Raw genomic sequence first — 15000 nt, 5'->3', positions numbered from 1 at the left:
TTTCTCTCTCTCTCTCTCTCTCTCTCTCTCTCTCCTCGTTTGATTATCAGGTAGAGACAGAAATTGAGTTTTCATTCAATAGGGTTTATCAGAGTCTTTTATCAGATGGGTGTGGCTGTCCTCTGCCCAGTAGCACAGTCTTTGGAGTCCAGGAATTCCAGGTCTCGAAAACTTCATCACTTTAGATTTTTTTTTTTTAATATATTTTACACTAATAGCCATGTACTTTAGAAACTTTGTTTGCTTGTAGGGAATGTCACCATTGTTATTTTCAAGTGAGAGAAACTCCGTAATATATATATATATATATATATATATTTATATATATATATACACAGTATATATATATATATATATATTTTCATATATATATGTATATATATACATAGATATTATGATATATATATATAGATATATATATTTATATACGTGTATGAATATATGTATATACATTCAATTGTAATATACATATTAAGGGTATTTATGAATACTATTGGAACAAAACACATGACGGAGATAGAGAGAGAGAGATCCTTTGCTTTAAAAAAGGCATTCATTTTTTAATTGACAATTTCAGTTTTGCTTTAAAAATAAAAGTGTGCTTCAATACACACAACGCATTCCCATTGAATTATTCAAAATATGCCCATAAACGCCACATCTAGCAATGTGTATTTAAATCCCTGAAAAAATCCAAGGTAAAAGATTAAATGTAGCCAATATTAAAAATAAATCACAGAATCACGTCATCTGACGTTGTGAGATGAAGCTGTTCGCTGACATTGAAGGAGTCACCGTTTTCCCCAAAAGGAGGCACGGCTAATCTAATGGGCGTGGCCTTTCCTGTGGCGGACGACGTAAGAATTGGGAGAAGGAGGCCTTATCAACGAAGGCGTTACTTTGTTATGGGCGTGGCTTCTGAGGAGTAAGGGTGCTAGAGGGTGGGTCGTGAATATGAAATATGATTAGGAATTGGGTTTGAAATTGTGATTTTCTGCCTTTTTTTCTTTTAATCATTTACTGGGGATTGTTACAAGTTTGGCTAAGATTCTGAAGTTACTTCACGTTTGAATTGATAAGTAACTGCTGCTACTGCTACTACTGTGGTAATTTATTTTTATAACAAGCATACTCAGATACCACAAAGTTCCACCAAGGGCGAGGAGCCTCCTGTTCCAAGGTCCTTTAGGGTATCCAAATCTTTTCCTGAAATCGACTCATTGCTGCCAGTCACAAGGCCTCCAACTTGGAGAATTCTCGTAAAAAAAAATATACAAAGGATTTTGTTACCTTATATGAACAAACAGGCAAAGCAAATGAAACACAAAGACCTGCCTTATCAAAAGGGATAATGATGACGGATGTGATTATAACAATAGAAGTAAGGAAAAGGAGCAACTCACATGATCAAAGATAGAATATTCATGATGTCATACTTCATGAAGTTAAGGAGTGCTTACACGGTCGAACGGTTCGTCGAACGCGGTTCGACAGACAAGTGTTTGAAGTGATGTTCGAACGTGTGTGAACGGGGTATTTGGTTGTCGAACACGTTCGTTTGAACGGTTTGAAGAAAGTCTGTACTCACCTGACTTTGTGGGCGGGGCTTCATTGTCCTCCAAACCTTATGCATTTGTAACTGACTCCTCCTCTTCGAACCGTTTGACAAGCAAGTTCGGCCACATGGTTCGACGAACCGTTCGACCGTTTATACCTCGCTTTAGTCGTCAGCAACGAGTTTAATGTGAATAATGTTTTTTTTTTCACTTGTTTCACAATAGTCGTAGGAACAACGTCCAGAGCTAAATAGGCCTCTGCCTTAGCATTTGAAGGGCCTATGACTTAAAATGCTTTTTTCCGTGCTAAATCTTTTGCTATTTTTACCGTTCTTTTGTTTACTCTCCCGTTCTCGCAACATGACCTGTTACTCCCAAGTTATTGGTCTATTTTTTTTATCTCGTCATCATCATCATCATCAGCAGCAGCAGGCAGCAACAGCTGTTACTAGTCCACTGCAGACAAAGGCCTCAGACATTTTTCCACTCGTGTCTGTTTATGGTCTCTTTGCTAGTATATACCTGCAAATTTTCTTAGTTCGTCATTCCATCGTCTTCTCTTCCTTCCCCTGCTTCTTTTACAATCTATGGGAACCCCTTCTGTTATCCCTAAGTCATTTGCTCAATATAACCTAACTCTTATTTTTTATAGTCTACATCAGAGTTATCATATTGTATTATTGCTATTTTAAAGTTGTTGATCTCTATTTATTTTTTCACATGTATTTTCGTTATTTTTAATTATTGTTTCTTTTTTATTTCAGGTTTGTACTGTGGTTTTGAGAGAATACTTCTGTGTGACAGGAAACTGATCGGTAATTGTATGTTTTCTTTTTTTTTCAATCTTGAATATATCCAGTATGTATGGATACGTGTTATTCATAATATAATGTCTATTTTACTAAAGTCTTAAGCACAAAAAAAATTTCACAATTTATATTGTGGATATAACATTTTTTGGAACTTGGTTTTTTTTTTTTTTTTTTTTTGGCCGCAATATTGTTTCTTCATCTTTATAAGGGCAACAATAAGCCATGGCTATATGCTTGTCAGGCAAAGATCATGAATTTTGACCGAGGTATATATTTCGTTTTGGTATACGAGTCCACAGAAAAAAGAATAGCAAAAACAAAATATCTTTATTTTTTATCATTAAAGTTTTATCTGTAAAAGATGATGAATTTAAAACTTACTTTGATTATTAATTCCAAGATGATTTTTTATCACTTTATTCGTATAAGTATATTACTCTATATTCTCATTTATGTTTATTTCTGTATTATGTATTTTGCATAACTACGTATTATACATAATGTACGCGTTTGAATATTAATGAAAAAACACACACCCTATATTTACCTTGATCTTGATCGTACCCTTCAGGCAATAAATTTTAAAGTTTAATAAAGGGACGAAAGGGACGCTCACATCAGCACTAAAAATACCCCGTGCCATCGGCAAAGAGAGAGAGAGAGAGAGAGAGAGAGAGAGAGAGGAGAGAGAGAGAGAGGAGAGAGAGAGAGAGAGAGAGAGAGATAAAATCTCTTACTAGTCTTTTCTTCGTGAGGGAAATGGCCGTAAGCTATTGGTTTTTATGAGAAATGGAAGATATTTCTACGTTGTCAGTGGTTTTGTTTCGGTCGGGAGGAAAACACCATGCATGACTGGTTTTAAGTGCTTGCAAGTAATTAATATTCTCTCTCTCTCTCTCTCTCTCTCTCTCTCTCTCTCTCTCTCTCTCTCTCTCTCTCTCAAGGTGTTCAACATTTTTTTTTTCATAATTGACATCTGCTAACATGTATTTCATTTCAATCAAAGGATTTGATGTCGTTACATAAACAAACACTTAAATGATGCTAATATTTTTGTACCAAAACAAAGAAACTAATACACGTGTAATATATATATATATATATATATAAATATATATATATATATAACTATTTAAAAAAGCTTTTTGTATTTATCATAACCTTAGTGTTTTATAAATAAGTAACGTCCTCTTTATGTTCTCCCATTCCTAAATCATCTATCTAAATACACATTCATTGTAATTCCACTTTCCTCTAATTGAAGAGACTCCATTATTATTCAATATGTCACTTCTGAACAAGAACGTGTGGTAGTCATTGCTTGAAGACAAAGAATTGGAATTTCTTAATCTGAAGCTACAACATTGGTATGGAAATACCTTTCCTCTTTTTTTTCCTCCTCCTCCTCCTCCTCCTTCTCCTCCTCCTCCTCCTCTCTTCAACCTCCTCCTCCTCCAGACCAATTTTATTCCTCCTTAATTTCCACTTTTATTTACATCTTGCAATTTCCTTTATTATAACTTTTGTCTTTCATTTTTCCTATCGCCTTGATCATGTCACAGCATCGGTAAATTGATGTTAATTTCGCTCTTCACATTTTATCTGTTGATGCTTTCGAATAATGTTTTATTGCCCCTGATTATTATTATTATTATTATTATTATTATTATTATTATTATTATTAGCAAAGCTATCATCATCATTATTATTTTATTATTATTATTATTAGCAGCTAAGATACAACCCCTATAAGCCCAAGGGCTCCAACAGGGAAAAATAACCTGGTGAGTAAAGGAAATAAGGAAATAATCTACAAACAAAGTAAACGAACATTTGATATAAGATATTTTAAGAACAGCAACAACATTAGAATAGATATTTCATATACAAACTGTAAGAGAGATTTATATCAGCCTGTTCAACATAACATTAAGGTGCATTATCCTTATCGCTGGTCTTTGGTGTATTACAGATTAGTTTTAAACAGAACTGGCTGGGACTTGCTTCATTCGGTGTGGAAATGAGATCTGTGGATATGCTTATAATTATTGTATTATCATAATCAATGTTTATTAGTGCTAGGGGTGACTTCATTTGTATTTCACAAACTCCAGAGAGAGAGAGAGAGAGAGAGAGAGAGAGAGAGAGAGAGAGAGAGAGAGAGAGAGAGAGAGAGAGAGAGAGAGAGTATTATCATCATGTTTATTATTGCAGGGAGTGACTGGTCATTTGTATTTCAAAGAGAGAGAGAGAGAGAGAGAGAGAGAGAGGAGAGAGAGAGAGAGAGAGAGAGAGAGAGAGAGAGAGAGAGGTTGCCATTAACATTTTATCAATTAATTTTTCAAGTGGACAGAGAATTAAGTAAATGGAAAATTTAATTATAATTAATGCAAGCACACAATTTCCCCGTTAACCTTTTTGAAAGTTGACGGAAATTCCTAATCTTTGACATGTTTTCGTATATTAGAAGTCAAAGGATAAATACATACAGAGGTTGGTGTCATCAGTGTTCCATATGTGATGCATATTAGGCATTATTGAAGTGTCTGAGCAGCTTACCCTCCCAAGACCCTAGATGCAGCCACATTTTAGTTTCCTACCTCCTCTTAACGTTTTTTACTCATACTTTTGCGTTCCTTTCCTCACTGGGTTATTTTCCCTGTTGGGGCCCCTTGGCTTATAGCGTCCTGATTTTCTAACTAGGGTTATAGCTTCGTTAGTAATAATAGCTAGTAGTGATAATAACATAATGATAATAATAATATTAATAATAATAATAGGGATTTCTCCCATTTATCCCTCAGGGCTGGAATGGTCTCACCGGACCAATCAATCGGCGAGCAGCTTCCTCGCCCCACGACGTTAGTTGCACCCTCTTTATAGTTTTCTACTTCCTCTGTTCGTGCATATTATCAATACTTTGTATTAGGGATTTTCCCATTTTATCCTTAGGACAAGAATGGTCTCCCCCGGTCCAAGCAATCAGCCATACGACTCAAATTTCATGTAACTCCGTGTTTTTATATCAAGTTCCACTCTTCCCCTCTTTTCGCTTTTCTTTATTTCCACTCTGCGCTTTGTCTGAGGGGATGCAGAAAGGGGAATGAGAGTGGCCCGGGGGTGGGGTATGTGAGCGTTGTTGGGGGCGGGGGCGTGGCCTTTGCGTGTTGCCTCTGCCCTAATGATACACCGAAAGATGCGCAATTTCGGTGTGTTAACATCGGTCATATTAAGTAGAGTCTTCTTAGAGATTTTTTTTGGGGAGCGAGGAATGCGTGCCTTTAAGAAATCACGTAATCTGGGGTTTGTTCGTGCATGTATATTCATGGATTGCCTATGCAGTCTGTGGTCCATTAGTTAAACTAGGTTGTCATTACATGTTCTTACTATTGAGTGCGCTCTAATCTTGCTAATTAGTAATTGTAAGAAAATATTTTCTTATTTGCTGTAACACGAGGGATTACACCTTATATAGTCATGCCAATCAACTTGAGAATTAGTGTATGTTCAAACGTTTCATATTTTTTCTAGTGAATCATTGGAGGAATTACAAAATATGATGGAAGATCTGAATACAGAAACAAGAAATGTAGGACGGAAAATGAATATGAGTAAAACTAAGATAATATTTAATGAAAAGGCTGAATAAATATTTCCATTAAGAAACTAATTTCAGTCGCCTTTGTTTTCTTTTTTTTTCTTTTTTTTTTTTTAATACCAATATTGCCTTTCTTGTATGTTCTTTAGATCAGTTGACTTTTCAACTTTTAGATCGTAAAGAGTCTGATTTTTTTTTTCAGGTCTTATCAGCTGTTTTGTAAGATGAATGTTTTTCACTAATTTCTTGTTAATAAAGATTAATTTTGGTGATCTTGTCTTCAATTTCTCGCCCTGCCCTAGTTAAAATAAAACACACATCCGCAAAGATACATAAGCTCACATGAACACACAGCCAATCTGCTGGAACAAGGTTATGGGGGTAATTTGAAACGATGCAGGTGTGAAGCAATGAATATATAATGCGGAAGCTGTTGTTTAGGTATTTTACGACTCAAAGAGCTATGGAAAGTATAATGATTGGAATAACACTAAGAGACAGAGAAAGAAGAATATGGATACGAGAGCAAATTAAAGTCGAGGATATTCTAACATGTAAGAAATAGAAGTGGACATTGGTAGGACATATGATGAGAATGGACAGATCATAGATGGACATTAAGAATGACAGAATGGTCCCAGAGATTACAAAGAAGCAGGGGATTGGAGAGAAGACGATGGATTGGAGGAACTAAGAAGTGGACATTGGTAGGACATATGATGAGAATGGACAGATAATAGATGGACATTAAGAATGACAGAATGGTCCCAGAGATTACAAAAAGAAGCAGGGGAATGGAGAGAAGACGATGGATTGACGAACTAAGAGGAAGTGGACATGGGTAGGACATATAATGAAAATGGACAGATAATAGATGGACATTAAGAATAACACAATGGTCCTAGAGATTACCAAAGAAGCAGGGGGAATGAAGAGAAGACGATGGATTAATGAACTAAGACAGTTTGTGGGTATAGACTGGCATAGAAAGACCAATAACAGACAAAACTTTAAGGGCATGTCTGAGGCGTTTGTCCTGCAGTGGACTAGCAAACGCTGATGATAATGATATTTAGGTATTTGGGAGAATGGGATGATACCACTAACCTTTGCCCACTTTCGCAGTCGACTATCTACCACGTACTTACCACATGGCTTAACAGCCGTAACTCATTGTAATTATAGAGAAGTCTTGATGGAATATACCTATATATCCATATCTCTGATTGAGAATCCAGGCTAGCCAGGTCCATACAACTTAAACGCCAACCATACTCTCTCTCTCTCTCTCTCTCCTCTCTCTCTCTCTCTCTCTCTCTCTCTCTCTCTCTCTCATATATATATATATATATATATATATATATATATATATATATATATATGTATGTATGTATTCCTATTACACTAATGGATTGGTAGTGTACTCGTGACGTGTGTTATGTCACAACGAGAGTTATCCAATATACCATAATTCTTTTTGCACGAATATAATAACTGTTCGTTTCCTTTTACTATCGTCTGCCAATCATATGGAACTCTTTTGTACTTCGATTCCCATTCCCATGGCCTGTTTATAGCATTGCAGTTTCCTTGAATTGATGGCTGGGACACTTGGCTGAACAATATGATAGAAAATAGCGACATAACAATTTTCATCTTTTCATATAGAATTTAATTATTATTGACAAGGAAATGTATAATGAATTAAAGTTTTGCCTTGAAATACTTAATACCACGAGTGAATTAGTATTAAATGAGAATTATTGACATACAAACAAACACAATTAATCTCGGGACTAAAAGTGCGGTGACATTGTAGGCTAACACACACACACACACACACACACACATACATACACAGAACTATTCATACATCGATACATACAAATTTCGTACCTAAATTTCGTCCATTTTATTTAGATTTGAATTTAGAGAAAAGCCATTATTTAGATGTATGAAAAGCACTAACTTACGTGTGATTACTTTATACGCTAAAATCTGTTTACAAGGATTCTTCTTCCCCTCCCAAGTGCTACCCAAGTTCCTTAAACAGCTTTCCTTCTTAAGGAATTAGCAACCAAAGATAAGACTTAAGGTTTTAGTAACTAAAGAAGAAATTACTCCCGTACCTTGTCTCTTGTTGTTTTATTTGTTGCAAATACATTGTATAGAGTGGAGATACCTAACTTGGCGGGTTTTATTGTCTCTCCATGATCAGCAAAGCTACTAGCCAGGACCCTCATACTAGCGATCACTTCAAAGTCTCCTACCATCACCTATCCGTAATGACCAGCATGGAGATGAAATGGCCTAACCCCGGGCATGACTAAGGACATGTTTAAGTCTTTTGTTCTGAAAATGGACTTGAAAAGGCTACATTTGTTGTTGTTGTTGTTGTTGTTGTTGTATTGATTTTATGCAAGTGTTTAGAGGTATGACATATGTTTACCAACAACAGAGAATTGTACTGAGACTTATTCTTGAAATGGTATATCGCTAAAACTCTTAGTGCCACTCTTGCTTAGTGTTACCTCTACGGTTTACTGGAAGATTATTTGGTGTTCTACCGTTTACTAGAAGGATTAGAAGCCTGATAATTGAAAATGTATAGGTGGACCTCACGCTCCTCACATGCAAGGCTATGGTCTTAGGCCTACGGTTTGGTCTAGCTTATTTCTTTAAAGCCGTTTGGTTTACTGGGAAGTTTACAGCCTTTTATCTACATATGCCTACAATTATTTCATGGTTTAAATACTACAATAGCGTGATTGTGTTGTGAAATATACAACATGGACCTTGTATCCATAGGTTTAATTGTTTGTGTATACATGCAATGGTAGGTAGTCTACCCAGCAGGCTACGGACTGTGCACTACACATAGTGAAAGAAGCCATGGGAAAGTTTGTCTTTCTCCCCCTCGGGTTTTTTCTTTCTTTCTCTTCACATTATCGGAACCCTTCCCCTCCTCCTTCTGTAGTTCTATGATTCTTCCCCCATCTTGCCCCACCTACGAAGCTTCCTAATTTCTTAATCCAAAATCAGGCCTGTGTCAGAATTTGTCAGAGTTGCGTCAGCTTTACGGAAGTTATAGGAGTTGAGCCGAGATTTTGTTTTTTCCTTTTTGTGTGTGTTCTGTAGATTTGTCTAGACTGTATTGGTGTCTTTATGAGGGTTTTCTTTTAATATTATTTTTATTTATTGTGTTAAACAAGGGAGAGATTATGCTATACAATATATATATATATATACATATATATATATATATATATATATATATATATATATATAATATATATATATATATAAAGACAACGTTAACAATGCATGATTTTATATCGTGAGGTAAAAGGAATGACAGAATTTTTATTGGCACATCTGACTTCGTCTCTGCAAATTTACTCCAACGTCCAAGATGTAATGAAAAACCCTATTTCGTAAGATTTCATTCTTACTCTTAGGGCGGGTTTACACAGTCGAGCGGTTCGTCGAACGCGGTTCGACGGATAAGAATGACTCCATTCTAGACTCAATAGGTCATGAAAGATATAGGAATAAGGAACTTGGAACCACACACACACACACACACACACACACACACACCACACACACACACACACACACACACACACACATTCGCAGTGATCTGATTTTTTTTTTATTAGAGAAGAGTAAACCATATTTTTATTTTCTTAGTCTTCTCTTAACAGAGAAAATGAGTTATATAAATTTCGTATTTGTAGTTATTGAATTATCGAATAATTCTTAAACAACTGCTAAAACGTTTATTGAAAGCAGAGCAATCCAACGCTAAAATATTTAAATAAAACTGTATTCCTTTATGCGTAGGTGTAATAAAATTTATTTTTATCTCGACAATTGAAGATTCGTTATTCTTTATTTGATCATGCCAATTTATTCCATTTATTCCATTTTTAATGCGTATTTGCGCGGGCCACACACACAGAGAGAGAGAGAGAGAGAGAGAGAGAGAGAGGAGAGAGAGAGAGAGAGAGAGAGAGACGTAATCCTATTCTCCTCGTCCTACAGCTCATGACTCGAGGGGTTCGATAATAATTCCATTATCACTCGGCCCAGTCTCGCCCCATTTCTTTTTTAACCATCCCTACCTAACCGGTAATCTACCCCTCCCCCCCTTTCAAAAACGAAAAAAGAAAGAATTATACACCTAAAAGTAAAAACGTTATAGGTGGCTTTTTGCTTTATCATTGAGAATTCGATTCCTTAAGGACATTCAATCATTACATTTAGGGTTGTGGTGGCCTATGTGGTAACCTTCCCTGACTGGTGATCGCCAGACTGGGGGTTCGAGTCCCGCTTAAACTTGTTAGTTTACTTTGTTGCTGTAACCTCACCATCCTTGTGAGCTAAGGTTTGGGGGAGCCTATAGATCTACCTGCTGAGTCATAAGCAGCTATTTGCTGGCCTTCCATGGTCCTAGCTATGGTGGAGAGGTGCCTTGGGCACTGATCTTACATACAGTATATATATATATATATATATATATATATATATATATATATATATATATGTATGTATGTATGTATGTATGTAGCCTATGTATATATATATATAATATATATATATATATATATATATATATATATATATATATATGGTCAGCCTTTAGGGCATTGTCCGGCTTGCTAGGGCAGTGTTACTGTCCCTTGCCTCTGCCATTCATGAGGTGCCTTTAAACCTCTAAATTCTTTACTGATCTTACAGGTCTCCTTTGGATCCTTGATACCAATTGTCCCCTCGTGTTGATTGACTGAGAGAAAGCATATGCGTTGCTATTAAATGATTTTTAAGTTGCCTCAATAGTTCTACTAATGAATTCAAGAACATGTTATAGATAAACAGAGAATTTCCAATTAATGTGTGTCCAAACGAAACAAAAGTTTTAATAATAGTTTTATTAGTTTTATGGTCTTACTTCGTTCGTGCTAGAGAGAGAGAGAGAGAGGAGAGAGGAGAGAGAGGAGAGAGAGAGAGAGAGAGAGAGACTATGATGTAATCGCAGACTAGTCTTCTTGCCCCGTAAGTAATCACGATTGTCCTGTTGCTTGATATGGATACCATTAGCTCTCTCTCTCTCTCTCTCTCTCTCTCTCTCTCTCTCTCTCTCTCTCTCTCTCTCTCTCCCCACTCGAGTGATCTTCTTATCTTTGTCTTCTATTGATTGACGGACCTATTCGCGTAGAGTACGTGCCCTTTCTTGCATCTCTAAAGTTGTGTTATTTCTTTTTTTTTATGGATGTTTTGCTTCTTTCTTTTTGTTTTATTTGCTATTTTTAATGATGTTGTGTATTTCCTAAAAGAAAGACCTCTGTTGAGGAGTAGTCTATTATATGTCAGTCAATAGGAGAATGTTGTACTAAAAGATAAAGAGAAATATATATATATATATATATATATATATATATATATATATATATATATATATATATATGTATATATACACGTGTATATATGTGTAATGAGAGAGAGAGAGAGAGAGAGAGAGAGAGGAGAGAGAGAGAGAGAGAGAGAGAGAGAGAGAGAGAGAGAGAGAATGGTTCTGCATACTACTTGATCATTGAAGATATCATCGAAATGATTAATAAACCATTTGATAAATGAAAATTGAGTTTAAAGATTTAAGAATTATTTGAGCTTTTGGATCAAAAATGAAAAACGGATTTTATCTAGTTTTCCTTTTTGTGCTGTCAGATTTTTTTTAACCTTTCAATAAGTTTTACGGTTGGGAGTTTTTTTTTCTTTTATTCACCTAAAAACAAAAGGGACGCCATTTTCCTTTTCATCTTTGATAACAATAGTTTTGTCCCTAAATACTTGATTACTCTATAATAATTTATACCAGCTAATTGGCCTTTCATTCTCCTTTATGTTTTAATTTCATCTGGCCCCCAGATTAAATTGTCTTGATATGATACAGATCTTTGGGCTAGACACCATTCTCTCTCTCTCTCTCTCTCTCTCTCTCTCCTCTCCTCTCTCTCTCTCTCTCTCTCTCTCTCTCTCTCTCTCATTCCAGTTTTCAATTTGGGGTTTCTCTCTCTCTCTTATTCCAGTTTTCAATTTGGGGTTTCCTCTCTCTCTCTCTCTCTCTCTCTCTCTCTCTCTCTCTCTCTCTCTCTCTCTCGCTCTCTCGCTCTCTCTCTCTCTCTCTCTCTCTCGCTCTCTCGCTCTCTCTCTCTCTCTCTCTCTCGCTCTCTCTCTCTCTCTCTCTCTCTCTCTCTCTCTCTCCTCTCTCTCAGTAAAAGCCAGTTTGGGCTTTGGTCTCCTCTTTCCAGCATCCCTTTTTTAGCCAAAATTGCCTGACGGGCAGTGGAAAGCGACCATCTTTTCATCGCTGTCATTTTAACCTTTTGAAATTTCATTTTCCTATTGCGCCTCCTCTTCCCCTCTTGTGTGTTCGCTTTCTTCTGCCAAAAAGGATAATTAAGATGGAGCCGAAGAGAAGGCGAAGAAGAAGACCGCTTAACATTTCCGTTGGGAGGTGCAATTTGTGAGGGTATTGCGTCATCCGAGGGATTGTGACGTCATCCGCCCGAGTCTGAGACTTCAGGCAAGAAAGGCATGAGAAATACTTGGGAAAATCCTATCTCTTTGCTGTAAATGTTAGTGGGGAAAGGATCGTAATAGATATTTCTTGGAGAGGTAGCATTACATATCCCTTTATAATAAAGAGCAAGTGTTTGTCTCTACATACACACATATACTGTATAATATATATATATATATATATATATATATATATATATATATATATATAAAATGTGTGTGTATGTGCGTATGTATGTTATGTATGTATATATATAAATATATATATATATATATATATATATATATATTATATATATATATATATATATATATATATATATATATATATATATGTGTGTGTGCGTATGTTTCCTGTCACGCTAACGGCATCGCCCCCCCCCCAAAATAAAATAGTACTGTCTCTCCCCATCCTCAGGTAAAGAGGAAGAGGAAGTAGTCATATCGTGTTGTATTTAGAGAATGGGGGAGGGGGTTGGAAGGGTTGAATCCTATTCTGCGTATCTATCTGAATGTTTATCTATCTATTTTGACGGGTTGTGTACACTAGTTTACCATACTTTTTAGCATTTCTTAACTGTTGGGATTTCTATGGCGCTTCAATCAGGCAATTGTAATCTCTTTCTGATTCTCTTACCTTTCTTTAGTGGTTGTGAATTCATTTCATTTTTCTGCTCGTTATAGCTAAGCATATAGCCATTGGGAAATTGTAAATTTTAGCACCTCTTAAGGCCGAAATATTTATGAGAAATTTAAAAGATCGTATGTAATTGAGATAATTTGATTCGAAATAGCTTGTTTTTTAAGATTGCTAACTAAAGTGGTGTAATATTCTAGTTCGTGTATTATTTATTACAAGTATATTTCTACATAGACTCTGTTATCAACAACAAACTGCTGACTGTGCAATTTTCATTAAAGTTTACTGTACTTGTCTGCGCTATTATGGGATCGCACTGTTAAGGCCCTGCTAACCTACTCTAAGTTTGGTTACCGTATAATAACTAAAGCAATCGTGGCCTATGCTGGCCCGTTAACAAATATATACTAGGACGGGCACTCGGTAGAGCACATACCTTCGCCTATATCATGTTGTATATCATAAGATTGGTAATTGAGTTATGCACATTTTGTGGAAATTGACCACAGTATAGCAAAAAGACTTTTTTTTTTTTTATCTTGGCCTTTCACCCAATCACTCCCAAAATCTAATCAAATTGTCCTCTGATCATGGCCATCATCGCACCAAATATTATGTGATTTGGTCAAATAGTTTTTGAGTTACGCGAATCACAAACAGACATACAAACAAATATATACACACCATATCAAAACATAACGTTCGCAACGAAGTTGACGAAAGTATTAAGTTTTTTATGCCTAACCATATAGCACAACTAAATGGCCTAAATTCTCTCTTGGTTAACATAGAAGAGATACGAATGTTCTGACGTAGAGACATAAAACAAAGACTACGAGGAAGGAGAAAAAAGTTATTTATCACTTTGATGTCAAAGTACATTGTCATTTTCGTTTGATGATCTAAGCTTCCCGTGTGTTCAGAGACCAACTGGGATTTCTAAAACTCATCTCGCCTGAGTACACGATCTTTTGTTACCTTTCATTCCTGTAAGTCAAGAAGTAGGGCAATTGTTTTCCTCTGTAATTCATCTAGTTCACTGCAGGACAAAGTCCTCACACATTTTTTTTTATTCATGTCTTGGGTTTGGTCAGTTTTCATCACCACATTAGCCATCTACGAACTGATGATGGGAAAGTTTTGTCTGATCGCGCACAACAAACCAGCCTAGTGTGAGTATCCCTGACTAGTACAACCTTGCTGATCATGGCGATACACATATCCTTTAATAACGCTGAGGTGTACACACAATAGGAAATACTTTGACTTCAATCGCTTCTAAGATACCAGGTTACACTATAGTCAATTCTTTTCAGTGAGGCAGATTTACACCGACTCGCACGGGGGCCAATTTTGCTTGGAAAGGTTTCCTGATCGCTGATTGGTTGGACAATATAATTCTAACCAATCAGATAGCAGGAAACTTTTCCGATCTGAAAGGGCACAGCTGCGAGTCAGTGCAAATGCGCCTCATTAAAAAAAAATTAGTATAGTGTGTATCATAATGCTATTACATAACGTATTCAGATTTAATACATTACGATAAAAAATTCTTTCTGTAAGTCCCCCTCAGGTCGGTTTTATATTTTTGTTTCTACATACGCTCGTCTAATTTGCCCTTTATTCTTTGCGTATATCAAGCGTGTTTATAATTTCTTTAGTGTTTGAGCTAATTGTTATTTTTCTATATAATTAACGCGCACAACTTTTGGAAATGGAAATGAAATGCCTTGAATAATCTTGTAAATTTTGCCAAAACTGTAAGAAAAAAATTGATGACTTTCATGTTGTGTAAAGTTAAAATCCCCG

At 35.9% G+C, this 15000-nt stretch overlaps 1 protein-coding gene across 3 annotated transcripts in view; it reads left to right on the top strand.

Annotated features, from left to right (window-relative positions):
- Positions 1-15000, top strand: part of LOC137619665 (tetratricopeptide repeat protein 39B-like) — a 175691-nt gene that overhangs the window by 72601 nt on the left and 88090 nt on the right. For 2 of the 3 annotated variants that reach the window (XM_068349904.1, XM_068349903.1), the window contains exon 2: positions 5173-5229. The exons of the other annotated variant lie outside the window; for it this stretch is intronic. In XM_068349904.1, the coding sequence (XP_068206005.1) occupies positions 5173-5229 (57 nt within the window). The remainder of the gene's footprint in view (positions 1-5172; positions 5230-15000) is intronic. 3 annotated transcript variants of the gene reach the window in all.

The sequence above is a fragment of the Palaemon carinicauda genome, chromosome 26 (assembly GCF_036898095.1).
Source record: "Palaemon carinicauda isolate YSFRI2023 chromosome 26, ASM3689809v2, whole genome shotgun sequence".
Classification (NCBI taxonomy): domain Eukaryota; kingdom Metazoa; phylum Arthropoda; class Malacostraca; order Decapoda; family Palaemonidae; genus Palaemon; species Palaemon carinicauda.
This window is presented reverse-complemented; position numbering and strand designations above follow the sequence as displayed.